Source organism: Engystomops pustulosus, chromosome 9 (genome assembly GCF_040894005.1).
Source record: "Engystomops pustulosus chromosome 9, aEngPut4.maternal, whole genome shotgun sequence".
Lineage (NCBI taxonomy): Eukaryota > Metazoa > Chordata > Amphibia > Anura > Leptodactylidae > Engystomops > Engystomops pustulosus.
The window spans coordinates 79267589-79295489 of record NC_092419.1 but is presented as its reverse complement, the minus strand read 5'-3'; the positions used below and the strand labels follow the sequence as shown (position 1 = coordinate 79295489).

The following is a 27901-nucleotide window of genomic DNA, read 5'->3' as shown; positions in this document are numbered from 1 at the left end:
AAAGATCCTTCTCCTGCTTCTTGTTTTCACAGGCCTGCAAACAACCCCTGAGCTAGATGATGAGTACATGGCGAAAGCTTTTAAGTAAACCATTGGCGCAGTTTGCATTTTTCTCCGTCATTAGTACAACAGATGACCCTTAAATAGTGGTAGTTTTGCAATGAATTCTTGTCAACTCTACGCGAAGGGCGAAGACTCTGGGCGAAGACTTAACACACCAACATTTTCAAGGAAACTGTAATGAATGATACAAGTGGAGCATACCATAGTCCTCTTTAACCGCTGCTGAACCCTTAATGTCAGATGGGTGTGTTCCCTCATTATTTTATCATGAGCTCCAGTAATGGAATGAAGGATGTCCCTCCTTCTAACTGCTATAACGATGCAATGGGAAAAATCTGGCCCTTCCTCTTACTGGCACTACCTCCATCTGGCCATTCCTAAAACTAACATAAAAATGCAACACGGACACATAAAGACGCATTTTTGGTCCACTCATTACTAAACAAGGCAATGGCCCTAAAAAGATGGGTTGTGTAGTTTGTGCTTGAAAATATGCCAAGGAGATCCTCTGGGCCAGCCTTTCTGTGCTCATCACTCGGCATGGTAGGTGGTAGCAGTCATTTTCTGCTGGCTACCTACCGATGTCAGGTATGGGGGGGGGGGTGGAGAGGTATCACTCATCTACTCATCACTATACTGTCTTCTAGCAGTGACATTAAAATCATTTTAATTATATTTTTTGGAGTTACAATTCGGGTCCTCATTGACATTTGCGTTCAGGTCAAAGTATGGCCCAAAGTCCAGTTCCTAAAGCAAAAAATAAAGAAGACCCCCATAAAGCTATAGTGACAGAAAAAAATTTAAAAAGTTATAGCTTGTAGAAATCAAGCAAGATCCAGGCACAGTGTTTGTGGTAATCTTCTTATATTTGTTATCCATGGCTTCCTAATGAGCCTGAGAGGCTCTGGTGGGTGTTTCCAGAGCCCCTTATTGCTGAAGCATCACACTACATCACATTACAATAAGCAGAACATGTCTCCCCTCCCCCTGCTCTTTCACACCTACCTCTGCCGATGTACCAGTAGCAGGAAGTGCAGGGTGAGGAGATACCTGCTCTGCTTACTGTAACAACGGATGAAAAGACATCACTGAGGGGCTCTGCAAGCACCAACCAGAGCCCCTCGGGCTCATTAGCATAATTTAAAATTATTTACAAGGAAGGAGGCCATGGATAACAAATATATCAAGATAACAGTGCCTGCATCTATGACTAAGTGTCCCTGGTTTATCACACTGGATCGTGGAAAACAGGTGTGGAGATAAGGGGTTAATCATTCTTATCCTAAATATTGTAACTCTCCACTAATTGGTCCTCCTCTTTTGACACTGTTCACTGCAATGGATGTACATCCACCATAGAAAACAATGTAAACCTCTTATACAGTATCTCCACAGTGCTGCACCCTTCATCTCCCTCACCTTTCTCTATTCTATCTTCTGCCAGTGACCTAAGATAAACAACAACTGATAATAAAACCTCCCCTTCCTGTATCCCAGGCCTGTCTTGAGCTGCACAAGTTCTCTGGAATCCACTATCCTCTTCCCTTCATTTAAGTTACTTTGCACTACATGATTCTAAAGAATGTTGAGATTAGAAATGGGTGAATCGATTCGAACGAAGTGGAATTCGTTTTTTCACGAATCCGAAGTTTACGCTGATTCGTGGAAACTAAGTTCCCCCTCCCCGCTTTTTTAGCTAAATGGCGAGCACAACATTTTACATGGGCCAGAGAACTCTGGGAAGGAGAAAGGAACACCCTCAATGACATCTGCAGACCTGTAAGCCAATCAGCGACCGACAGGCTTATGTGATGTCACACAGCCCTATAAAAACTGTCATTTGCAATCTCAGCATCTCATACTGCATTTGCTGTCTGTAGCGCCCATCTGCTTCTACTGTACTGTGCTGTAGTGATTTCTGCTCCAATCCCAGGGTGTGTGTTTAGGGGGATCTGTATACCACAAACAGCAGTTCTTTTTTGTTACTGAAGCCACTAGGAAGAAATCTGTTTAATATCCACACAGCTGCTGTAGTAATATCTGCCTCTCTCCCAGGATGTGCCTTTAGGGGGATATGTATACCCCAAATAGCGGTTCTTTTTTGTTACTGAAGCCACTAGTAAGAAATCTCAACTAAACAAAAGGAGACCAGACACCACCGCAGTATATAATAATACCATATCCACGCATCCTAATAAGTAATTCAACAACCGATAGCAGAAAAGTTGGATGCGTACAGGGGATCACATAAAGTAGACAAAATTCATTTATTAGTACAAATACAAACAATTGAAATAACAAGACATCAAAGAATTTAAAAACACTTAAAAATAGACCCAATGGGTGTATATGGCTGGGAAGGGCAGTAATCCCTTACACTCCCTATCCACGGTCAAAATGATGCACAGGTAAACAGGTGTTTGTAGAACAAAAAGCATGAATAGTCTGAAAACCTCCTAAATTCCAATAATGCAGTAAAGTGACCTGTGCAAAAAAGTGTTTTGTAGTCTATGACCTGAAAAAGCCCTCATCCTGCTCAATACCCAATACCCAAAAAGGAAGAAGGCATGTGGTGCCTAGTAGAGGGGGAAGAGCCAGGGAGGCAGGTCAGCTGGATAGGGGGAAAATTACCAATATAATATGTTTACCTTGTGTTTTCATTGCTTACATATTGACGATCATGCGAATAGTCATGCGAAAAGATCTGTGTGTGCACATGACCTGAGGAAGCAATTTGCATAGTGCGAAATGTGTTGTCCAAAAATATCTCTGAATAAAGGAAACTTTTACCCCTGAGTACCAGCGCCATCCAGACATCTCTTTTTTTACATATAGTTACAACCAGTAACCTACCCTCCAGTCCATTAGGTACACACCCTTGTTACCCAACATTGGGGCGGGGGGAGACGCGGCAGCAGTTACTCATCGCAAATGCCCGAACCAGCATTGTGCCTGTATCTAGCACAACCATAAAAGGTGAGTACCCTTTCTCACCCAAGAGCACCTCTGAACCAACCAAGGATAATCTCACACTAGGTAGCTCCGATTTTCTCTGTTCCCTTTCCTTTTTCTCCACATATCCAACCGTGGCAGGTGGAGCAGGCAGAGGTTGCAGCATTCTGAGGCCAGAACTGCCGTTGTCATCTAGCGGCAGTGTGTTGATCAACAACCCAAAGGTTGTTGATTGATTGACTAGGTCACCCAATAGCTCATATATAACAACTGACAACCCCAGCCAAGAGTCCGTGGGTTCATCAGATACAACAATTAGTTGGCATGGCCCAGGAGCAGGTCAGCGGCCCTCACCTGTACTCAACCAGACTCTGTCCTGTTCATTACCCACAGTCAGAGAGCTACTAGGTGGTCAGGGCTCAGCCCCACTATACAGCGAAGATGAAGTCAGCAGCTGCTTGGCAGTGAAGAGGTGGGGCAGGCATCTGCTGCTTCGTGCAGTAGGCAGGCTGTGCATACTGACTCCGTTGAGGAGAATAGCAGTCATAGGGAAACGCAAATTTGACGATGATGTAGCCGATATCACTTGGGAGCCGGGTGTAGCAAGGGATTCATCCTCCAAATGATTTCCTGCAGAAACAGGACATGTAATAAACCCATACCTCTCAACCCTCCAGGATCCAGTGTGATAGTCCCAATTCTCGGGTTCTGTCCTACCTAGCGGGAGGTATGTGACGGGACATCAGCTCTGCCGATATCCTCTGGACGACAGCTCCCTGCACTATCACTGCTCCTCTGGTTCTGCTGTATGTAGCAGGTGTCAGGTGATGATGTCATTTGCCTGCCAGCTTCACTGCTACATACAGCAGGAGAAAAGGGAGGAGCTGCTGCAGGGATAGGTGAGTACATGTGATCATTCTTTTACTGTAGGGGCACAATAAGAAGGGGAGCTGCTAGGGGGAGGCACTATGAAAGGGGGATCTGCTGAGAGAGGCACTATAAGAGGGAGAACTGCCGGGGGGCATTATGAGAGGGGTAACTGGGAGGGCAAAATAAGAGAGGGAGCTGCTGGGGGGCAAAATTAGAGAGGGGGGCTGCCGGGGGGCAAAATAAAAGGTGGAACTGCAGAGGGAGGGGGGTGCATTATAAGTGGGGGAGCTACGGGGGGGTGGATAATGAGCTGCTGGGGCAAGATAAGAGAGCAAGCTGCTGGGGCTTTCTAAAGAAAAGGGGAGCTACAGGGGGTGAGCACAATGAGATGGGGGGCTGCTTGTGGGCACAGTAAGAGTGGGATTCAGTAAGTGGGTAAGCTGCTGGGGGGCACAATATGAGTGGGAACTGCTGGGGGCACTATAAGAGGGGGAACTGCTGGGGGGTAAGATAAGCAGAGGATCTGCTGGGGGTGGGTATAAGAGGGCACTATAAGAGGGGGAGCTGCTGGCGGAAGCACTATAAAAGGAGATCTGCTGAGAAAGGCACTATAAGAGGGAGAACTGCTGGGGGCACCATAAGAATGAAGATGCTGAGGCTCTATAAGAGGGGCATCTGCTGGGGCAAGCACTATAAGAGAGGAAACTGTTGAGGGGCATTATAATAGGGATAACTGGGTGGGCAAAATAAGAGGGGGGACTGCAGGGGGGGGCAAAATAAGAAGGCGAGCTGCTGGGGCTTTACAAAAACAGGGGGAGCTACTGGGGGTTAGCACAATAAGATGTGGGGCTGCTTGGGGGAATAGAAAGAGTGGGATACAGTACATGGGTAAGATGTTGGGGGGAGGTGCAATGTGAGGGGGAATTTAGGGGTAGTTGGGGGCACAATATCAGAGGCTTTACAATGTGAGGGGGAGATGGAGGCACTAATGGGAATTTATACTGTTTTGCGGTGGAGTAATAGGTGGAACAAAAAATAGCACATACAGCTACTGAAAAAAATAACATATGTGAACGGACCCTTAAAGTGGGCTCCTTTAAGTAAAAGAAGAGCAAAGCCTGGCGGGCACAGGACCTCCATCATTGTGCCGGGCACGGGACCTCCACCTCAGTGCTGTGCCCGGAGCTCATTGTCTCCCTGTGGCCACTCTCTCCCTCCCGCCCCCCGTCCTCTTAGGACAGGCTGCGAGTCACACATTCGGCCGCTAGGTCGCGCTATTCATTTGTGAAAAGTGGGAGGAGTCTCTTCGGCCGAGGTAAAGTGTGGAGGTCCAGGCAGCGAATGTGTGGGACGGGGCGGGGATCGGGGCGTGGCGTCACGCAATGGTCTTGTCTTGTCCTCGGAGAGGCGGGGTTACGGGTCGGGCCGGAGAGCGGGAGGGTGTGGCTACGCGCTGTCCCGAGCCCGCAGCGCCTCCTCTGTGTGCCTGCTCCGGGGAGTTGTTTCATGTGCTGCCTCGTAACTAACTCTGCGCCTGAGCGTCATGGAGCCCTAGAGCTGAGAGCCGGAGTGCAGTAGAGGACCGGCCCGCGCCTCCCCCTGGTCATTGCGCCGCTCCACTGCCACAGGCGAGCATGGCACCCCGGAGTCTGCCCGAGCAGCCTGCAGCGGACCCCTCCCTGTCCCCGGACTCCTCCTCTCTACCACACTCGGGGTGCAGTTGTCCTAAGAGTTGCGGCAGCTGCCGGCTCTTCCTCGGCTTTTTCGCGCTGTCGCTATCATTGCACATAGTCACCATCTGCTGCTATCTGGAGCTGCGCTCGGAGATGCGCCGGGAGATGGGAGCTGGCAAGTTCGCACGGGGCTCCGGCCCAGGGACCAACCACGGCGGAGGAGACTTCTCCCAGCACCGGAGGACGGCGGTGCCCGACCTGCAGCATCCGGGGGCTGGAGACCGGCGCCAGGTGAGACTGACCCCGGATGTGCCCGGCGCTGCACGCAATGTGCAATGGCTACTTACCGGCCACCTGTGTGACACCGTTATACTGGCATCAGCTATACCGAGTAGTGGGTGTCTTATAGTACCAGAGTAGTGCATGTAGTGTAAGGGCTATAGGTGTCTTATAGTACCAGAGTAGTACATGTAGTGTAAGGGCTATAGGTGTCTTATAGTACCAGAGTAGTACATGTAGTGTAAGGGCTATAGGTGTCTTATAGTACCAGAGTAGTGCATGTAGTGTAAGGGCTATAGGTGTCTTATAGTACCAGAGTAGTGCATGTAGTGTAAGGGCTATAGGTGTCATATAGTACCAGAGTAGTGCATGTAGTGTAAGGGCTATAGGTGTCATATAGTACCAGAGTAGTACATGTAGTGTAAGGGCTATAGGTGTCTTATAGTACCAGAGTAGTACATGTAGTGTAAGGGCTATAGGTGTCTTATAGTACCAGAGTAGTACATGTAGTGTAAGGGCTATAGGTGTCTTATAGTACCAGAGTAGTACATGTAGTGTAAGGGCTATAGGTGTCTTATAGTACCAGAGTAGTGCATGTAGTGTAAGGGCTATAGGTGTCTTATAGTACCAGAGTAGTGCATGTAGTGTAAGGGCTATAGGTGTCTTATAGTACCAGAGTAGTGCATGTAGTGTAAGGGCTATAGGTGTCTTATAGTACCAGAGTAGTGCATGTAGTGTAAGGGCTATAGGTGTCTTATAGTACCAGAGTAGTACATGTAGTGTAAGGGCTATAGGTGTCTTATAGTACCAGAGTAGTGCATGTAGTGTAAGGGCTATAGGTGTCTTATAGTACCAGAGTAGTGCATGTAGTGTAAGGGCTATAGGTGTCTTATAGTACCAGAGTAGTGCATGTAGTGTAAGGGCTATAGGTGTCTTATAGTACCAGAGTAGTGAATGTAGTGTAAGGGCTATAGGTGTCTTATAGTACCAGAGTAGTGCATGTAGTGTAAGGGCTATAGGTGTCTTATAGTACCAGAGTAGTGCATGTAGTGTAAGGGCTATAGGTGTCTTATAGTACCAGAGTAGTACATGTAGTGTAAGGGCTATAGGTGACTTACGCTACATGTACTACTCTGGTACTATAAGACAGATATAGCCCATGTACTACTCTGGTACTATAAGGGCTATAGGTGTATTGTAGAGTAGTATGTGTGTAGTGTACGGGTTGTAGGTGTGCTGTAGTCCTAGAGTAGTACATGTGTAGTGTTTGGGTTGTAGTACCAGAGTAGTATATGTAAGGTTTACAGATGTGTAGTAACAGAAGGACTGTATATGTGTAGTGTAAAGGTTACAAATGTGTACTAGTACTAAAGTGGTATGTGTGTAATGTAAGGGTTACAGAGCTGTAATAGTATCAGGGCAGTATGTGTGTAGTGTAAGGGTTACAGAAGTGTAGTAGGACCAGGACAGTAATATATCAGAGTACCAGTGTAGTATATGAGTAGTATAAGAGGTGCAGTAGTACCAGGATGGAACATGTAAAGAGTTAACATTACAGATTGTGGTTTAGTTGTGTAGTGTTCAGGTTACATGTTATGTGTTGGTCAGTACACGTGTAGCATGAATCTTGGATATGGGGCCTTTTCTACATGACCTGTTTTGTGAACTTCTGTTATAATTCCACCATGAAAAGTATCTGCTACTTGTAAGTGCCAATTGCGCTGACTTATTTGTTTCCTGTGCTAAAATAGTACCCAGTACCTCCCTATACTTATGTGCAGCGGGAATGTGTATAGGAACCAATCCAGTCAAAGTACTACTAGAATGTCATGATGGCTCCAAGTGGAATCACTATGACAACTACCGTAACTATGTGAGGCCGCTACTTTGCCTCAGAGGTTATTATAGGTCTAGTGTTTATAGAGATGTTGGTATTGGGGTTATACATGTTTTGTATTTGGGTGATACAGGTTGTAGTGTTGATATTACACATATAGTATATGTTTAGTTTTTATATTGGGGGCATAGAAGTGAAATACCAGGGATATTTTGTAAAGGTACGGTTACTACCAGGGTTGTAAATGTGCATTGTTGGAGTCATGGATGTGTAGTAGTAGTCATCAAGTTTACAGTGTTGGATGACAAATGTTTGTTACCATGGTAATAAAGGTTGCATTTTAAGAGTTTGAGATGCATATAACCAGAGCCATAGAGGTTGTACTGTTAGGGTTATCAGTGTGTAGATCCTGGTGGTATAGGATGGAGTATCAGGGTTTTATCTCCCCATACACATTAGATGGCTGAACATTTTATATATGACTTTTTCATACTATTGGTTTGGCCAGAAATGCTGGGACTGGAAGAGTCAGGAGACCCTCCTTTACATTAGATTCCCTCTGTAATGTCTATGGAGGGGCATTATTGTGTCTGTGTGGCATGTGTGTTGTGTTGGCATCATCGATTTGTAGCAGGTTCAAATATGTTTTGGTGTTCTGGCTATTGACATGTACTACCAGGGTGTTATTATGTAGTCTTTGTTGTAGCAATGATTTAGGCTGTAATGACCTGTAAAGCAGGTGTCGGTCATCATTGATGATGACCTTCTACAAACCACATGCTGCCCTGGTCACACATCTATTGGGGCTGTGACTGTTCACATGTGAGAAATCTGAGGTCTCAGTCCAGCTTCAGACGCTCACAATGAGTATAGGAGCTATAAAACAACAATTGTAACATCTCCAAACATTTCAGGCACTTTGTGCTAGACCAAGTTCCAACACAAAGTTCCTGAGCTTATTGAAACTCTTGTCTAAGTGGTTAGTAAGGTACATGGTGAATGGCATCTTCATCTGATGAGTGCCACATTTTACGTCTGCACTCTAAAAGTACAGATAAATCACGCCTAAGCCAGATGTGGTACAGGCGTTCCTCAAGATTACACTGTGCCATCACATGAATTATAAATGTAATATTTTACCAGTTCCCCCATTGGTACTTGGATTATAGTAAGATTGTCTGTTTCCTATCCTCAGATGTTGCCTTCCTGTTTCTATTTTTATTCTTGCATGTGAGCTCTTCTGCATCTTGTAATGGATCTGGATGGGATTTTTTATGATGTATCTACATCTCATATACCGCCTGGAATTGGACATAACTCATGCGGCACATTTGAAGTTGGGTTTTGCATTGATCTGAATGTGCAAGATTGATCCCTGATGTATTCATTGTCAGATATTATTTATAGGTCACCTCTGTTTGAGGTCATAGGGAATACAGCGTGAAGTCTTTGTATTATGTAGGATTTCTATTGTCGTAAATACTGTGTTATCGGCGGGCTCAGATATACTCTACATTTGGAACGATTTATGTAATAGTATTATGCAATAATTCACTTCTGAGGAGACTGTATACAGGGAAGTCTATTCCTTAGCTTCCCTCTGGGAATCCACATATAATACAATCAGATTAGCAGCACGTTTTCTTCTGGATAAGAGAAGAGATCCGCTTCCAACCTGTAGCAGAACATTGTCATTTTACAACTCCATAGCTCATGTTAAGTGCAGATTACAGGAGGAACTGGGAACATGATTTACAAAGTTACCGTACATGAAATCCCATGCAGAAAATTCATTGCATTTGAATGGAAGCCGTTTATTATACAAGTCCTGGTCTGTACATTATATGGAAGTCATAAATGTGATACAATTACCGTGACTATCACAATGGTAATCTGAGAGGATCTATATAGGGCCTAATCCTAAATAAGAGCGATCACTGCCACCAGGGAATTGTTTCCGCTTCTTCAATTCCAAACTTGGAAAAACAAGAATTAAATTTTGCAACATTGATTCAACTTTGTGTAAATAATATGTCATTTTATTTGTTTTATTTTAAACATCTTTTTAAAATTTTGGTTTGTCTAAACTTTGATTTTTTTTTTCTATTTTCTGATGGGTATAGGCCTAGGTGAGGGATGGTCTTCTCAAAGAAATGGTCTTTTGGAGTGGTTTCACTGTAATAATAGATCTTTCTTTAAAGAGAACCCCTCAGGCAAATTAACCCCCTAAACGAAAATATTTTCATAAACTGCCATTAGAAAGCATCGCCTCTATCCCTTCATTGTCCCTCTACATGCCTGTAAACCTAAGCAATGAGGTCCTAAAGCTGTATGCAAATGAGCTGTGAGATGTCCAATGAGTCATTAGCATATTCAAGCTGTCCAGCTTATTCATGAGTGGGAGGTACAGCCATACCCCCAGTGCTTGACTGATTATAACGATAATAACCCCTTACCCCTGAAGAAGTCACCGAATACACACGGGGTCTGTCTACCCCCCTCTCTCACTGCCTATACCTACCTGCCTGCCTTGCACACTTGCTACATTTTTACTAACTATGGTATTGTATATATTATTAGTCATGTAGGTAATATATTAGTAATATAGGTATTTCTGCATTTGAGCTCTTGTTGCATTGGTTATTTTAACCCTCATTCATTACACTGCTCGCACTTTGGGTCTATATAGTTATCTGTATCTTGGTACCTATGTTCACTGTTGTTTACATCTAGGCAGACTGTAGTAGGGTTTTATAGCACTTTGACCCTGCCGGTGTACAATTTAAGTGGTTTTATATTTATTGTTGTCCTGTGGTAATCATGCTTTACCTTTTAGTGTACAAATACAATATTTTCTTCATGTTTAGCCTCGCGTTCGCATCCTATCTTTCTTTCTTTGGATTATATAGCCTTATTGGGATGCGTTGGCCCACGTATTTGTATATACATTGGTAGTGCCTGTCTATTTCTTTTTGCTTGTCTGACTGACTATAATGATGTGATGTATAATGGTGTAATGTCTCCTCCATGTGCTTCCTGGTGCTGGCAGCCACGCCCCTTCCAGCAGCCTGTGTGTATGAGATACTCTTATACACATGACTGACAGCTTGTATAATGATGTGAGGTAGAACGGTGTAATGACTCCTCCATGTGCTTGCTGGTGACCACGCCCCCTGCAGCCTGTGTGTATGAGATACTCCTATACACTGTATAAAAATGTGAGGTATTATGGTGTAATGGCTCCTATAGTGCTTCCTGGTGCTGGCGCCCCCTGCAGCCTGTGTGTACAACAGTTCCAGGCAGACATGTTATAGCAGGTGTAGCTGATGTCTGTGTCTCTCACATGTGTATGGGAGGACAGAGCATGTTAGCAGATAAAGCAGAGACATTGTCAATCCTTTACTATACATTGCACACAGACATGAGCAGGGGGAGGAGAGGGGAGGGGGAACAGCGGTGACATCACTGCCTCTGACCATGTGACCAGCCTCATTAACATAATTAAGACAAGATGATTGATGTACGAATTGACTAGATAAAGACTGGGATGGAATCCTTGTGAGCTTCTCCAACAGGTAGTGGTGACAGAAATAGTGACAGAGACCTGATGACAGGTGTCCTTTAAGACCTTTATGAAGTTACATAGGTTGTCTGTCCTGTGTTGTCTGTGATATACTAGAACATCTCTAATTATTATAGTCATTGATGGATATTAATGAAGACTGGTACTTTTTATTTCTGGAGCTCTAGTACTGATTGCCAGTAGGAGCTATTGGAAACAATCTAATGAATATTTTGTTAATGCAATTATTTTTATTAGAAATATAAAGATCTAAGCAACTATGAAGCATCTCCATAATCTAGCACATGCATATGTAACCCTAGATCTTTCAAGCCCTGTGCTTATATACTACTTGCACACTTTGGGTTGCTGCACACAGTACTGCATTTAGAGGGAACCTAGACCTCAACCATGCTAGGGGAGTTTAGGGGCTCAAACCTTTGTACCCAGCAACAGTCAGTGACCAGGTGACATGAATCTGCTCTGGACCCCAGGTGCGGGACCGCAGACTACTGTAAGATATTTTTGTGGCCCCATCCCATATTCGTCTTACAACAACATAAATAAATTCACACCCCTGACCAGGTCCCCGAAATAAATACAAACCTCTAATCCAAATACTGATTCCTGAAATCATTTCCCTGAAAGCAATTTCTAGCATTGTTTTATTTTTTTTTTGCATTTTAGATTTATGCCATTTGCCATACAGATTTAATTTTTCTCTACTTTCGCACAGTAATATGACCATTTAATTGGAACCATTTCGGGTGTATATAAACTTTTGAAAAACCAATTATTTAGGAAGAAATAAGGATGCAAAGCCATTCCAATTTGTTTTATTGCAGTTTTTATATTCACTGGTCATTAACAACTATAACTTTAAACAATTTGGAGCATACGCCCGGTAATAATAATTTTTTTTTTTTACAATTTAATTGCTCTTGGCAAGCTGGACACATTTTCCGATTACTTTCATTACAAATAAGCAGCCATTCCCTATGCTCTTCCAATCACTAGCCCATTGGAGCTTCAATCTGTGGTTTCTTATCTCCTGAAGCTAGGCTGATCATCTCTGACTCTTTTTCCACAATCACATGACCATAATGGGAGCCATACACAATTTGTGGGCAGATGACAGTCCCTGGTCTCAATGGTGCGGCTAGCACACAGTTTTTCACTGCACCATGGCAGCTCATCTTTAAATGCAGTGGGGAGGGGGTAAGGAGCACTGGCTCCCCTCCCTTCTCTATCTGGCCCTGTGCTCTCCCTGGATCAGTTCTGAGCAAGATACCATGTGACAGCTGCCCTCTTTGTACCCTGCAGGAGAGGCTTGTGTCAGTGCAAGAGTGTGAATGCATAATTCCTCTGCATAGAATAGTAGTGAAGGCTCCCCCTATCCCACAGCTGCACTAATTCTCTGGAATTCCCTACCCCAGTCTATGAAACTAATACTTAACCTCCAAAGCTGCATCCATGCTCTTAAAGGGAAGCTATCACCGCGGTTTAAAAAAAAATGAAACGAAGACAGGTTCCCATAGAGCCCTTTAGTCCTAAGGGCACCCATTCATCAACTAACACTGGCGATGCATAGGAAAACAAAAAATCACATTTTATTCTGTACCTGGTAACCAGGGAGAACCCGGCGAGTCCACGTGGGAGGATCACCGCGGCTCGAGTCCTCGTCCTCCTCTGTGCACATCAGCATGCCTCCTGTATGATTTTTCCTACATCGCACAGCCGAGTTCCCACGCATGCGCACTGGCTGCTCTCAGCTGTGTCACTGCTTATCAGCGAGCAGGAAGCCAGGGAGCCGCGTGACGTAGGAAAGATGGAGGCGTGCGCTGGCTTATGTGCACAGAGGAGGGCGAGGACTCAAGCCGCTGTGATCCTCCCACGTGGACTCGCTGGGTTCTCCCTGGTTACCAGGTACAGAATAAAATGTGATTTTTTGCTTTCCTATGCATCGCCAGTGTTAGTTGATGAATGGGTGCCCTTAGGACTAAAGTATATCAACAAATAGAAGATAGGACCAACTGTCACGGCAGGGATTTAGAAACAATTATTGACTACTAACACTACCAGAGGACTAAAGGGCTCTATGGGAACTTGTCTTAGTTTCATTTTTTTGGAACAGCGGTGACAGGTTCCCTTTAAAACCCATCTCTTTAGGCAATCCTATCCCATTCCCTAACCGTATGAAACTTTTTTTTTTTTTTTTAACCATCATGTGCACTCCTCCCGTCTGGTATATGATAAACACTGAATAACAAGCTGCAGTCCTATTGACCTTGAACCAACATCTGCTCCAGAAAAAATTCCCTAAACAATAACACCTTCTCCACCACATTTCACTGACTTCTTTACAAACTTTAGGTTCAGTCTTTCCCCAGTTTGTTGATGAACATAATAATTCCCATAAGATTCAAATATATTTAACTTTCTCTCATGACTGAAAACAACTGTGGAGTGCTTCTCCTCTGTCCACACATGCTCCTCAAAAAAGGTGAGTGAAGCCTTTTGATTCTTTCTGCTATTGAGATATTTGATCAGTGCAGAGTATTTTTAAGAGCATTTGGACTGAAAACACAGAGAGACGGTACAACGAGACACAACCTTTCCCTGTTCAGTGCTGAACTGGTTAGTACAGTCCAGATAAAGTATTGAAACACTTACCCATGGAGATTCTCGCCATTATCCTTTTGTCTTTTTAGGGTAAGCTCACTTCTTGGGGGTCTTGAATGAGCTTGTGATGTTGTCATCTAGAAATTACAGATTTGGAACAATCAACTTCCCCTGGCTATGGCTGATAGTGTGACCCCTTTGGCCTTAATTTGGACAAACTGCTGCTGGGGTCTTCAGTCACTTTGAAATGGCACACCAGTTTTGTAAAGTCGGTGGGGAGGGAGATGTATCAACCTTTTTACGCCAGAAAACTGTGATTTGCACCTGAAATGCCATGTGCCACATATATTGAATGTGTAAAACACACAGGACACATGACCTACATCAGCAGGACTCGGGCAACCTTCACGGAGGGGGCTGTGTGTACAGTAATGACTACTTGGCCCCTTGTTAGGCTGACTTCACACGATCATATAAGGGGGGAGTCGTATGTACGGCCCCAAGCTTGCGACCTTACATATGTCCCCCATAGACATCAATGGCCACATGGAGCATTATGGTGCCACACATGTGCCGCTCCGTACACAGGGCATTATTCTATCTGCTGTTATGATTGTGTATTTTTAATATTTGAAAAATAAGAAAACATTTGCAACATCCCCCATTGGGGCCTAGCCTTTTCTTGGCGCCTGGCAGCCGGGGTCCAGAATACCGGAGTGGCTGGCGATTGCGGCCTAAGGCACGCTGCGGTCACGGTGCTTGGTATGGGGCTGTCCTACAGCCTGGCAGGTCTCCAGCAGGAGGTGTGTGCAAGAAATATGGAGGGAGAGGCTGATCTACTGGTTCTCACTAGGGCAACCCCTGAGTGTCTATGATAGGTACCTGGGTAATGGATGGGGAGCCTGTGGTGGTGGACAGCCTTATCCAGGGATCAGAAGGGGGCAACGTTGTGCAAATTAACTCACGGTTCTTTATTGAACAACAGGTAGCAGGCAACAGGCCAAACGATCAACAGCAGATTCTGGTACTGAAGTGGTCATGGAGAGTGGTCCTGAGGAATAGTGCACCAGCCTGGTAGTAGATGCAAGCTGGGATAATTTGGATGGAGCCGTGTCCACACAGTGGAAGCTACAGCTCTGGATAGAGTCTCCTGACTCTGTTCCTGGGATTAGGTTAAGTGTCAGTACTGAAGTTGTGCTGCACACTGTCTCTCTCTGCACTCTGTCTCTGCATATTGGACTTCTGCTATGTAGAAAGACCATGAGGTCTAGAGTTTGTGGTAAAGAGCATGTGCTCAAAGACCATGTGCTCCTCCCTGCCCAGGAGTTTTATACTCCCCCTGGTCAGGTGGTAGCACCTCTCCAATCACACTCAAGTTTACAATACTGCCATCTCATTGGATAACATTATACATCCATTTAACTATTGCCTATCCAGGCAGAGGCTACAGCTGCAGATAACCTGTGATCTTCCTGCATTATCCCTTGGGTGAGTTGATCAAGCTCACTAGATGGATCCTGACAAGTAGCGGGCCTTATCCACAACTACTCCCTAGCCTACATGTTGGCAAGGGTGTTCCACGTTTAATAAGGAATGATAAAACTGAATAAACATTTACTAAAATATGTTTAAAATATCGACTGCGTCAATAAGTTGTCCTTTCCCAGGTTCAGCTATAGATGCAGAAGGTGTATGTACTAATGCAAACTGTAAGTCTTTCCTACTGCCCCTTCTCCACTCTGCTTTCAACTGACAGGCTGGACGCGGCACACTTCAAATACCTATATCTTATAATAATTTCCTTAACGTCCCCCATGACAGCCCACTTGGAAGATGCCCCTTCACCTCTGTAGGGACAGGAAGAAGAGAGGTTAAAGGCCTCCCTCCCGCCAGTGTTCTTCCTGTCCCTACAGGAGCCGGGTCAAGAGAGGACCTCTCTCCTCCTAAGTGGGGGAGGGGGGCGTTATTTTTTAAATTTTTCCCTTTTTTTGTTACTTACCTGGGGTTACCCCGGCTGTGTTTGAAGTTCCCCTCTGGATCAATCCTCGGTCGGTGCGCTCACCTGTGCTGGCCTCCCCTGGATCATCTTCGGTCCAGCATCCATTCTCTCCAGCGGCTAGGCGGGTTGCGGCCTATGCGAGGACGGGCGATCCCGCAGGGACTACATATCCCAGGCATCCCTTGTGTTCTGGTGCCGTGATGCAGATTCGCACAGAATGGAGAAGAATCAGTGGAACGCCAATGGTGGCCACCTGCAAAGGGGGGTGGGCTCATTGGGGCCCATTAAGATATTTAAATCTCCAAATGTCAGGTAGTCTTGTTGATCTGAGGTTTATGCTGCCTGTGGTGTTTCCTTGCCATCCCAGACAATAATGGCTGATGAGGCAGACTTGGGCCTACTCCACCCGCCGGTTCACGTGAGTGGTGCTGTATGGCAGGTTTTATTTCTTTGTTGGTTGTTTTAGAATCTCCTTTTCCTTCCTCCCCTAGGAGCAAGGGTCTAAGGGAAAAGGCAGAGAAGTTAAGTCAAGTAAATCCGAGAAGTCTAGCAAGTCTGAAAAATCTGAGAAGAGTAGGACCCCTGCTAAAAAATGTAACATTGTTACTGGACTCATATAAAAAAAACCTATCTGTAGGTCGTGTATTGAGGAGTTTATGCTTTAAGATAAGACGTCCTTCTTGGACGAATTAAAATCCTTTTATTGAGGAAAAGGTGGTCTCTTCAAGGTTGGATTGAAAGCCAAGAAGCATCGAGTTTTTCCAGTCAACTATACCCTTAAGGGGTTAATCTTGGAGGAATGGAAGGATCCTGAGAAAAAGATTGCTGTCTCTAAAAATTTTAGGAAACGTCTAGTCTTTGACCAGGAAGTCTCCAAGGTTTGGCATTCTTTCCCAAAAGTGGATGTCCAGTTGACTAAAATCACCAAGAAGATGGACTTCCCCCTCGAGGACTCGGCATAACTTAGAGATCCGATGGATAGGTGGTCAGATGCCCTTCTGAAGAAGGCCTGGGAGACTTCAATGCTTAGCACCAAATCTGTCTGCCACATAGGTGGCAAGAACACTCTAATTTTAAATAGGCAAATTGGAATCCCATATCCGAGAAGGCAGAGATACTCTGTTGAAGAGTGTTCCTCTGCTGAGATCAGCCACCGCGTTTCTTGCAGACGCTACAGCAGAAGGTATCTGATTTGCAGCTAACGAAGATGCCCTAACTAATGCAACAAGAAGGGTCTTGTGGCTGAAGCAATGGGGTGGAGATATTCGTTCTAAGACTAAACTTTGGACTAAACTTTGTGGCATCCCTTTCTCTCGGGGTCCTTTGTCTTTGGTCTAGAATTAGATGCCATCCTGGAGAAGGCGTACGATAAGAAGAAAGGATTTCCGGAGAGTAAGGTGGTTACTAAGAAAATTCCTTTTTGTGCTTTCAAGAACACCAGAGATTCCTTTTGTGGGAAATGTAAACAGAATTGCTGGAACTAACCTAAGCGAGGAAGAGGCTTCCTCTTCTCCAACCCTCCTGACGGTACTGGAATCAAGAAACAGTGAGGCCGGGGTGGGTGGACGACTCCTTGGGTTCGCATCTCACTGGTTAAATATTCCTGCGAATCCTTGGGTTCTGAATATTATACAGTCGGGGTACAGGATAGAATTCAAGGCCCCCACCCCCCTCAAGATTTATCCCTCCCTAATCCTTTGCTTCTCCCTCCACTCACTCTTTTATTTGGCTGGAGGTCTCATCCCTCATCCACTCAGGAGGGGGGGTTCTAGTTCCTTGCGATCAAGAGATATCTGGGTTATACTCTCCTCTGTTCCTAATCAAGAAGCCCAACCGTTCGAATCGCATGACTATAAACCTGAAGCTTCTAAACAACTTCATCATCTAAAGGAAGTTCCGTATGGAGTCGGTAAGATCTGCTACTCGGCTTATTCACACCGATTTCTGTATGTGCACAATAGATCTGGGGACGCCTACTATCATGTCACAATTCACCCCTCGTCTCAAAGATACCTCAGATTCTTCTCTCCTGTTGGCTCGATTCACCATTTTCAATTTCTGGCATTTCCCTTTGGTATCTCCTCAGCCCCAGGAATGTTTACTGTCATCTGGTCTCTAATTCTGTCACCTCCACCTGCTGGAGCAGCTCACGAGGATTCCATTCCAGGCTTATCTAGCTAATTCATACATTAATCATTCTAGAATCATATTTTCTTTATTATGTAAATGAGTCTGGACATATGGAGAAAGTGTTACCCCTCCCTTCACCTCCCCCTGCTCATGTCTGTGTGTAATGTATAAAAAAACTAGAATAAAATAGAAAAAGCTAGTTCTTGTGTGAGAGACACAGGGATCAGCTACACAAGTAGTGTATAGGAGTAACCGCATGTCGGGCTGTTACAACTGCTACTAGCTGTCAGTCATGTGTATAGGAGCAACTCATACACACACAGGCTGCAGGGGGTGCCAGAACCAGTAAGCACATAGAGGCAGCCAGCACCAGAAGTATCACATCGTTATACCGGCTGTCAGTCAAGTGTGTAGGATTATCTCCTACACACACAGACTGCAGGGGGCAAGGCTGCCAGTACCAGGATACCCATAGAGGAGCCAGCGCCAGGAGTGCCACATCATCCACATCATTATACAGGCTGTCAGTCATGTGTATAGGCGTATCTCATACACACACAGACTGCAGTGGTGGGTGGGGGGTGGCACCAGCACCAGGAAGCAGATAGAAGAGCCAGCACAAGGAGTGTCACATCATTATACTGGCAGTCGGGTATAGGAGTACCTGACACACAGGCTTCCCGTTTGCCCGAGGCTATACATTCTATATATCAAAATCACCGAAACAAAATAGGGAATTCGTTAATAATGTTCATTTTGAGTTAATTTGAAAATGCAATTGGAAAAATGTATTTTTTTGTAATTTATAGTACACATTCTACTTTTAACTTCAAATAAACAGCCGCATACGTAAATTTGCTAAAAATGGACTGTCACTAGAGCCTTATCAGGCCACGTCACTAAGGGGTTAAAACATGTTGTTTGCAGATTGAACATTATTTACATTCTGCTCAGCTCCTCCTGTTCTATAACATGCTGCCTGTAAAAAAGATTCCATGCATGATTTGCTAGCTCCTCTTGCTCTATAACATGCTATCTGCAGATCGTATTCTCTGTATAATCTGGTCAGCTACTCTTGCTCTATTACCTGCCGCATTTCTTAACCCCCCAAAAAATCCTTGAAATCCTTGATTTGCACTACTAAGAAACACCCCTGACTTTCATCTAGGAAAAATCTAGGCCTTTGCCCTGGCATAAATATTTGCCATTATGCAACTTTGTTTCAGATGTTGGAGTATTACAAACACTGCAAGGATTTTGGCAGACGCAGTGTTGATTTATGTAATTTAATCATGAATTTAGTCTTTTTATGAAACCTGATAATGTAAAATATTAGCAATGTTCTTGTCTGAATCGTGTTGTGGAAATAAAAGTAAAGTTCTTGTTAAGATGAATCCCAGCAGATATTTTAGGAGTAATGAAACTAAATTCTCTTTCATTATAGCAAAGGCTATTTGCCAAAGGCTACGATAAACCATTGATATTGAAGGCCATATAATATGGCGACTCATCGGTGAACGATTTTCTTTCTAGAATTTGGGGGAGATGTACTATACAAAATGAACCAGAATTCTGCTATTGCTAAACCTGTGATTCAGATTTTTTTAGATGCTGTTATGACATTTAAAAAAAAAAAAAAAAGGTTATTTTGTCACAAAGGGGCTTGGCTTCATGAGAAGTATGTGTGATCTAAGTTGCCAAAGAGGAAACGTTAACCGACTTATCGTGCTTTTCTGGAAAAATATACCAATAGGAGGTGTAAAGTAAACTCTAGACAGTCTGATAATTCAAGAGATTTTTCATCAGTAGTGATGAGCGGACCTATTGAAATATGAGTTCGGCTGAACCCAAATTTAAAATGGCTATTCGTGTACTAAACTGGCACCCCAACCATTAACCCTGCGGCACCGGATGCAGGTGTTAACTGTTTAAATGATGTTCACAAAGTCACCAGTGGTACTTGAACTAGCCGCAAACCCCGGCATTTTCGGGAGGGTCATCGCTTCCAATGATGCTGTACAGGGAGGGGGACGATGAGGATGTTATAGCTTAATTGTTAGCAGTGATGTAATGATGGGTTAATGTTCTGTATATAGAGCTCATTGTGCAGGGAGCTGGAGGATATAAGCTGTGACCTCATCTATTGTCACTAGTGATGTAATGATTGGTCAGCGATGGTATCTATATACCGGTTATTCTATAGGGAGGAGCGGGATAAAATTTGACTTGATCTATTGGCAGATAGTGACAGTTCTTTTCTCCTTGTCACGATCTTTAATAACTCATCCATTATTCCTAAATGTTATGTTTAAAGTGATATATGTATGTGTTGTCCCATGTTTAATGGTCCAAATATTCCAAATATATATATATTTATATTTTTTGTAATTAAAATCAACCTAAAAGTTTAGTTGAGGATTATTATTTTTTTTTTTTTTATCATGTAATAATTATTAAGCGGCTAGGCAGGGTAAGGAAAGTGGCCTACTTTGAAGTGCTAGCATTCCTTGTTGCTACCTCTGAAAGCATAGATAGTTGGCACGTTGCTTTGCCTCAGAGCATTTCTGGCTTTTGTTTAATGATTCCATTCCTTTATAGATATGTCCACAGATTCTTGTGTGTAATTATCTTCTATGTCTATTCCCATATTTCATTAGCTTAAGACTGCAAAGTGTTAGGGGTTTTTTTTATACATCCTTCAGAATTCTTTAATTTATTTTCCTTGAGCATGTGTTAAGTTTCTCAGTGACAAATCTCCCATCCTTAATGTTCGCTATAGTTTGTCAGATCCCCCAGTGGTAAGATGAGTATCCCCACTGCTCTGAATAAAGGATATGTTATTAACCACTTTAAAGAATATTTTCTACAAGTCTTATTTATGGAATATCTATTCTCGGACTTGTATTTCGCTTCAATAGAGGCTCACCCCAGTATTATTGCTTCGGTTTATAAAAAAGAAAAGACTTAACATTTGTCAATCCATTTGCTTACTTGGACTAATAAATACTGATGGGGTCTGACAGATTTTCATTGTGGTGCTGATATTTATGGAAGCAAAAAATAGCATTTTGGAAAGCTGAACATCATTTGAAAGTGTGTTGTTCCTATTAAAGTATGAGAGCATTTTTTACGCGTGTCACTTGAACCTTATTTTTTCTAACCAGCTAACCTATGCCTTGTTTTAAGACAATGTACAGAAACCTGCAGTGGGTATAATAGAATGGTGGCAATAAAAAAACAAATGCCTGTACTGTGGAAACAGAATAACCATGACATGTAATTCTGTACTGTGAAAGCGAATGACATGTATGTGTATATAAAAAAAAAAAAACTAGAGAAGGTCCAGCAAAAGACAAAGCTTGGTATTGATACATCAAAAGAAATATTAATTGTGATCTATCAGAACTGAAAAATTACTGTGGGTTAAAAAAAAAAAATGTCTGTCTGTAAGATCATGGAGATTCCATAAGTGTAAAAGACCTAAAGATTTCAGTGGGAAGATCAGCCATTGGTCATTGACCCGCCAAAGAGTATGAATGGGTTGGTTAGACTAAACCACCATTATAAAGTTGGAATTTAACTTTCCATCTGCCTCAAAATCCATGTGTTTTGCTTAACATTTATATCTATATTTTCAATGAGACCAATGATGTTGATTTCATGTGATCAGATACATTTGCAACCCATATATGTAACTGGGTAAAGGACCTTGCATGACATCGCCCTGGTCACGTGACATAAGTGATGAATGTTGTAGAGCGCAGGAGCATGGATGTATGATAAATCTACTACTGTATGTATACTTGAGAGTCAAGTTTGCATTTTTAACATACCCTGAGAGTTATCCTCAGCAAAATTGCAAGTATCTCTAACCTGCAGCGGTTTATAGGTGCAACTAAGGGAATGCAATTTATATCAATCCCAACCATATGCTTCAAAAAATAACTGCAGCAGATGATTTACCATCTGGGTTTAGAACTTGCAGCAACTATTGAGGGTGTGATCACACGTGGAGTTGGCACATGTGTTTTTAAAAGCATCGCAACAGCTGAGAAGAGGAGATCTGCCTAATTCCATTATTGTCAACATTGTGTTTATAAAACCCATGTGTTAACATCGCGTTAATGCATGCATTTTGTAAAAGCAATGTTGATAGCAATGTAATTAGGCAAATCTCCTCTAAAATGCATACATTAACTCCTTATGTGAACGCACCCTCTGTTCCCTTGTCACTGCAAAATCTTCTTTATCTTTGCTATGAGCCCTTTCTGCTCGTTTATTTGATTCATCATCCAAAACTAAAACTATGTACCCAATACAGCCTGGAGAGATAACCCTGCATACGCAGCTCAGCTTGTGTTTTTTTTTTTTTGTTTTTTTAAGAATGTAAAATTTTCTCAAGGCATCACATGCTCCCATTTTCAACATCGGAGACCTTCATCTATGGATCTGTGATGCTTTACTGTGCATGGGGCTGCCAATGATAATGAGTTAAAAGTACCCATACAATCTAATTTATCCAACCCAATTGACTGTATATAGAGATGAATTGGACAGACTGTTGTCCCATTCTAAACAATGAGAGCACTGTCTGTAAAAAAAAAAAAAAAAAAAAAAAAAAAATTGCTACAAGGAATAGGAGGAGAATAATGTCTGCTTGTAATATGTATTTGGCAGGGGACTTTGCTGGCTTTGACGTCTATTATTATTTGAGTTTCCAAGCTACCTTTTAAGTCATGTTGATCTTTAGATACAAGATAAAAAAAACGACACAACATTGTATCATGTTTCTATTACATTTTACAAAGAAATAACAAAATGCTATATTGTTACAGTTTGGATTTGACATATAACATATTTTTTAAAAAAATTGGACGTGTTCCTCCCCTGCAGCAGACTGTACATTCACATACAGATGCGGTCATTCAGCTTTGTATAGTTCCATGTAATGAGGTTACAGATGTTATTTTATACACATTATTAGATATTCTACTGTAGTCTCTATGGTGGTGGCACTAAGGAGTTTTAGCAAGTAAATTTTGTTATCTATTTGAAAGGGGTTGTCAGATATATATAATACAGAAAACATTGGCATTGAATGCAAAATGCAGCACAAGTGTAAGTCATGTGCTGTACCAGCCGTCATAGCATTTATCGCTGAGTGGTGCTGACATATATCCTACGAAAGGGGAATGGCTAGTAATGATGGAGGCTTTATGCCACAGGTTTGGAGAAGCGCCAGCAATGCTGGAGGCATCTTGTTGGAGGATAATGGAAGTACAACTAAAGTTTGAGGATAGGGGGATTGCCAATATTGATGGAATCTTCATGCTGGAGGATAGGTGAGGTGCCAGTAATGATGGAGGCATCTTGTTGGAGGATAATGGAAGTACAACTAAAGTTTGAGGATAGGGGGATTGCCAATATTGATGGAATCTTCATGCTGGAGGATAGGTGAGGTGCCAGTAATGATGGAGGCATCTTGGTGGAGGATAATGGAAGTACCAGTAAAGTTTGAGGATAGGGGGATTGCCAGTAATGATGGAGGCTTCATGTTGGAGGATAGGAGATGTGTCAGTGATGATGGAGGCTTCATGTTGGAGGATAGGGGATGTGTCAGTGACGATGGAGGCTTCATGTTGGAGGATAGGGGATGTGTCAGTGACGATGGAGGCTTCATGTTGGAGGATAGGGGATGTGTCAGTGACGATGGAGGCTTCATGTTGGAGGATAGGGGATGTGTCAGTGACGATGGAGGCTTCATGTTGGAGGATAGGGGATGTGTCAGTGACGATGGAGGCTTCATGTTGGAGGATAGGGGATGTGTCAGTGACGATGGAGGCTTCATGTTGGAGGATAGGGGATGTGTCAGTGACGATGGAGGCTTCATGTTGGAGGATAGGGGATGTGTCAGTGACGATGGAGGCTTCATGTTGGAGGATAGGGAATGTGTCAGTGATGATGGAGGCTTCATGTTGGAGGATAGGGGATGTGTCAGTGATGATGGAGGCTTCATGTTGGAGGATAGGGGATGTGTCAGTGATGTTGGCGGTTTCATGTTGGCGGATAGGGGATGTGTCAGTGATGATGGAGGCTTCATGTTGGAGGATAGGGGATGTGTCAGTGACGATGGAGGCTTCATGTTGGAGGATAGGGGATGTGTCAGTGACGATGGAGGCTTCATGTTGGAGGATAGGGGATGTGTCAGTGACGATGGAGGCTTCATGTTGGAGGATAGGGAATGTGTCAGTGATGATGGAGGCTTCATGTTGGAGGATAGGGGATGTGTCAGTGATGATGGAGGCTTCATGTTGGAGGATAGGGGATGTGTCAGTGATGATGGCGGTTTCATGTTGGCGGATAGGGGATGTGTCAGTGACGATGGAGGCTTCATGTTGGAGGATAGGGGATGTGTCAGTGACGATGGAGGCTTCATGTTGGAGGATAGGGGATGTGTCAGTGACGATGGAGGCTTCATGTTGGAGGATAGGGGATGTGTCAGTGACGATGGAGGCTTCATGTTGGAGGATAGGGGATGTGTCAGTGACGATGGAGGCTTCATGTTGGCAGATAGGGGATGTGTCAGTGATGATGGAGGCTTCATGTTGGAGGATAGGGGATGTGTCAGTGATGATGGAGGCTTCATGTTGGAGGATAGGGGATGTGTCAGTGATGATGGAGGCTTCATGTTGGAGGATAGGGGATGTGTCAGTGATGATGGCGGTTTCATGTTGGAGGATAGGGGATGTGTCAGTGATGATGGAGGCTTCATGTTGGAGGATAGGGGATGTGTCAGTGATGATGGCGGTTTCATGTTGGAGGATAGGGGATGTGTCAGTGATGATGGCGGTTTCATGTTGGAGGATAGGGGATGTGTCAGTGATGATGGCGGTTTCATGTTGGAGGATAGGGGATGTGTCAGTGATGATGGCGGTTTCATGTTGGAGGATAGGGGATGTGTCTGTGATGATGGAGGCTTCATGTTGGAGGATAGGGGATGTGTCAGTAACGCTTGAGGCAAGTTATAATGGGACCTGTCCTCAGTATCTGCCTCATACTATCAATCCCCGGAACAGATATTTGGACAGAGCTGGACAACTTCAGATGAAGTCGTCGCCCTCGATCATGAGGTACGGCTTACAGTTTGGAAGGGCATTATACTTGCACATCTTAATGTGTACTGTAGTCATTGCATCACAAACATCAGCATAACCGGAAAAACTCTGAATTCCATCAGTAATTTCTTCTGACTCTATTTCCATGTACAACAATATACAATATACATTTGCCAATCCTAGTATTTTAACACCTTATGACTCAGCCAGTTTATAGCTTAAGGCTCAGCCCCATTTTTTGTATTCTGACTTGCGTCGCTTTATATGGTTATAACTTTTGAACACTCTTACTTATCAAAGTGATTCTGAGATTGTTTGTTTGTTTTTTTTTGTTTTTTTTCCTCACATGTTGTACGTCTTCATTTTAGTGGTAAATTATTGCTGGGTTTTGCGTTTATTTACAAAAAAAAAAAATTCTGCCATTTTCAAAATGATTGAGTTTTCAGGCAGATAGATTTACCACCTAAATAAGTTGCTGAATAACATTTCCCATATGTCTACTTACATTTTCATAATTTTTTAAATGTCTGGATAATTTATTTTGATGTCACGCGGCTTAAAAAACAAATATCGGTTTTCATTATTTTCAGAATTGACCATTTTGGGGATATATACTGTTTTGTATGAAATTATACATATTTAACCCCTTCACGCTCTGTGACGGATATATCCGCCGCAGAGCTTTGAAGGGTGTATAAAGAGGGCTCACGGGCTGAGCCCTCTTCATACAGAGATGGGCTTTGCTGTATATTAAAACAAAGACCCATCACTAACACCCATGGTCGGTGTTACACCGATCGCGGGTGTTAACCTATTCTTTGCCGTCGGCATAGTCGCCATTGGGGGGGGGGGCGGCGATCGGTTGCCATGACATGCCTTCGTCAGACCCGAGGCTGAATGGTTTCTGCATATTCGTTACAATGAGCCAGTGGCTCATTGAAATGAATGACATGCAAAAACTCCATATACTGCGATACAGTTGTATCGCAGTATATGGTAGGAATGATCCGACCATCTAGGGTTAATGTACCTTAGAGGGTCTAAGAAATAGTTATAAAATGTTTTAACTTTTTTTTTTTTTTTTAAATATTTAAAATTCAAATCACCCCCCCCCCTTTCCATAGAACTGATATAAAACATAATAAACAGTAAAAATCACAAACACATTAGGTATCGCCAGGTCCATAAATGCCCAATCTATCAAAATATAAAAACGGTTATTGCTGGTGGTGACCCCCGAGACGGGAAATGGCGCCCAAATGTCCAAAATGTGACTTTTACACCTTTTTACATAAAAAATGTAATGAAAAGTGCTCAAAATGTCGTACAGTCCTCAAAATGATAGCAATGAAAACGCTGGCTCATTTCGGAAAAAATGACATATCACACAGCTCCGTACAGCGACGTATGAAAAAGTTATTAGCGTCAGAAGATGGCCATTTTTTTTTCCTTTTTCATACACATTTGTTTAATTTTTGAAACTAAAAACACAATAAAACCTCTATTAGTTTGGTATCAACACGATCGTACTGAACCAAAGAATAAAGTGGAGGTGTTATTTGGAGCACAGAGTTAGTCGTAAAAACTGAGCCCACAAGCACATTCGTCTTTTTAAATTTTTCCACATTTGGAGTTTTTTTCCTGCTTCCCAGTACACGGCATGTTATAATAAATAACATCACGGGAAAGTAAAATTTGTTACACACAAAATAAGCCCTCACACAGCTCTGTACATGGAAAAATTAAAAAGTTATGGATTTTGAAGGTGGAGAGCGAAGTGAGAAATGAGTGAAAAAACCCTGCGTCCTTAAGAGGTTTACATCAAAACCCCCTATTTATAGTTTTTAGCAAGATTGTTAATCCCTTGAGATCTTCATAACAATTACTGTACATCAAAATGTAGCTGAAATTTAGAATGGTCAAATTGTGTCGGTTATACATTCATTTAGCCCTAAAATTTACACATTTCCAAAACATAAAAAGAGACTCTTCATATAATTTGTTCTATAATTTCTCCCGAGTACAGAGACCCCCCCCCCCCCCCCACATGTGGCCGTTACTTGTTTTATGGACGCACAGCGAGTTGCAGAATGGAAGAAGCGCCTTTTGTAGGCTACACAATTTTCGTTTTTTCATTATTGGGGCCATTTGACGCCATTTTTTTTTTTTTTTTTTTTTGCGGGATGAGATGCTTTTTCCAGTAGATTATCATTTGACAAATCTGAGGCTAAGCTGTGGAACTCTACACCCAAGGTAGATATCCAAGTCACAAAAATGACCAAAAAAAACTATCTACCATTCGAAGATGCGATCCAGCTTAAGGATCCTCTGGACCAAAAAGCTCATAGTCTGCTAAAAAAGATGCCACAACTTCTATGGCACGTACCCCCTTTTACTTGATAGCGGACCTTGAAAATCACACCAGAGATGGTACTCCTAGGGAAATGTTAATAAGCACCTTTTCTACGTTAAAGGCTGCCACAGTATTTATCACAGATGCTTCAGCAGAAGGAGTTAGAATTAGTGCAAAAGAAGATGCTTTGTCTAATTCTGTGAGAAGGTCGATTTGGCTTCGACAATGGGCTGGAGACTTTAGATCAAAGTCAACACTGTGCGGTATCCCCTTTGAGGGGGAATATTTATTCAGACCTTAATTGGATACAATACTAGAAAAAGCATCCACTAAAAAGAAGGGGTTTCCAGATTCTAGAAGCAGTCAAAGGAAACTGCCCTTTCGGGTCCCTAAGGATAAGAAACAGTCCTACAGAGGGAAAGGCAAGCAAGGCAGGTAGAGCTACC

The 27901-nt window shown here is 43.2% G+C and overlaps 1 protein-coding gene across 7 annotated transcripts in view; it reads left to right on the top strand.

Annotated features, from left to right (window-relative positions):
• Positions 1 to 5255: 5255 nt before the first annotated feature.
• EDA (ectodysplasin A) overlaps positions 5256 to 27901 on the top strand; it is a 99713-nt gene continuing 77067 nt past the window's right edge. For 4 of the 7 annotated variants that reach the window (XM_072125922.1, XM_072125920.1, XM_072125919.1 and 1 more), the window contains exon 1: positions 5259 to 5849. In XM_072125922.1, coding sequence (XP_071982023.1) covers positions 5520 to 5849 — 330 coding nt within the window. In that variant the 5' untranslated portion in view covers positions 5259 to 5519. Of the gene's footprint in view, positions 5850 to 27901 lie in introns of all 7 variants that reach the window. The other 3 variants (XM_072125921.1, XM_072125918.1, XM_072125923.1) reach the window with 2 other exon arrangements.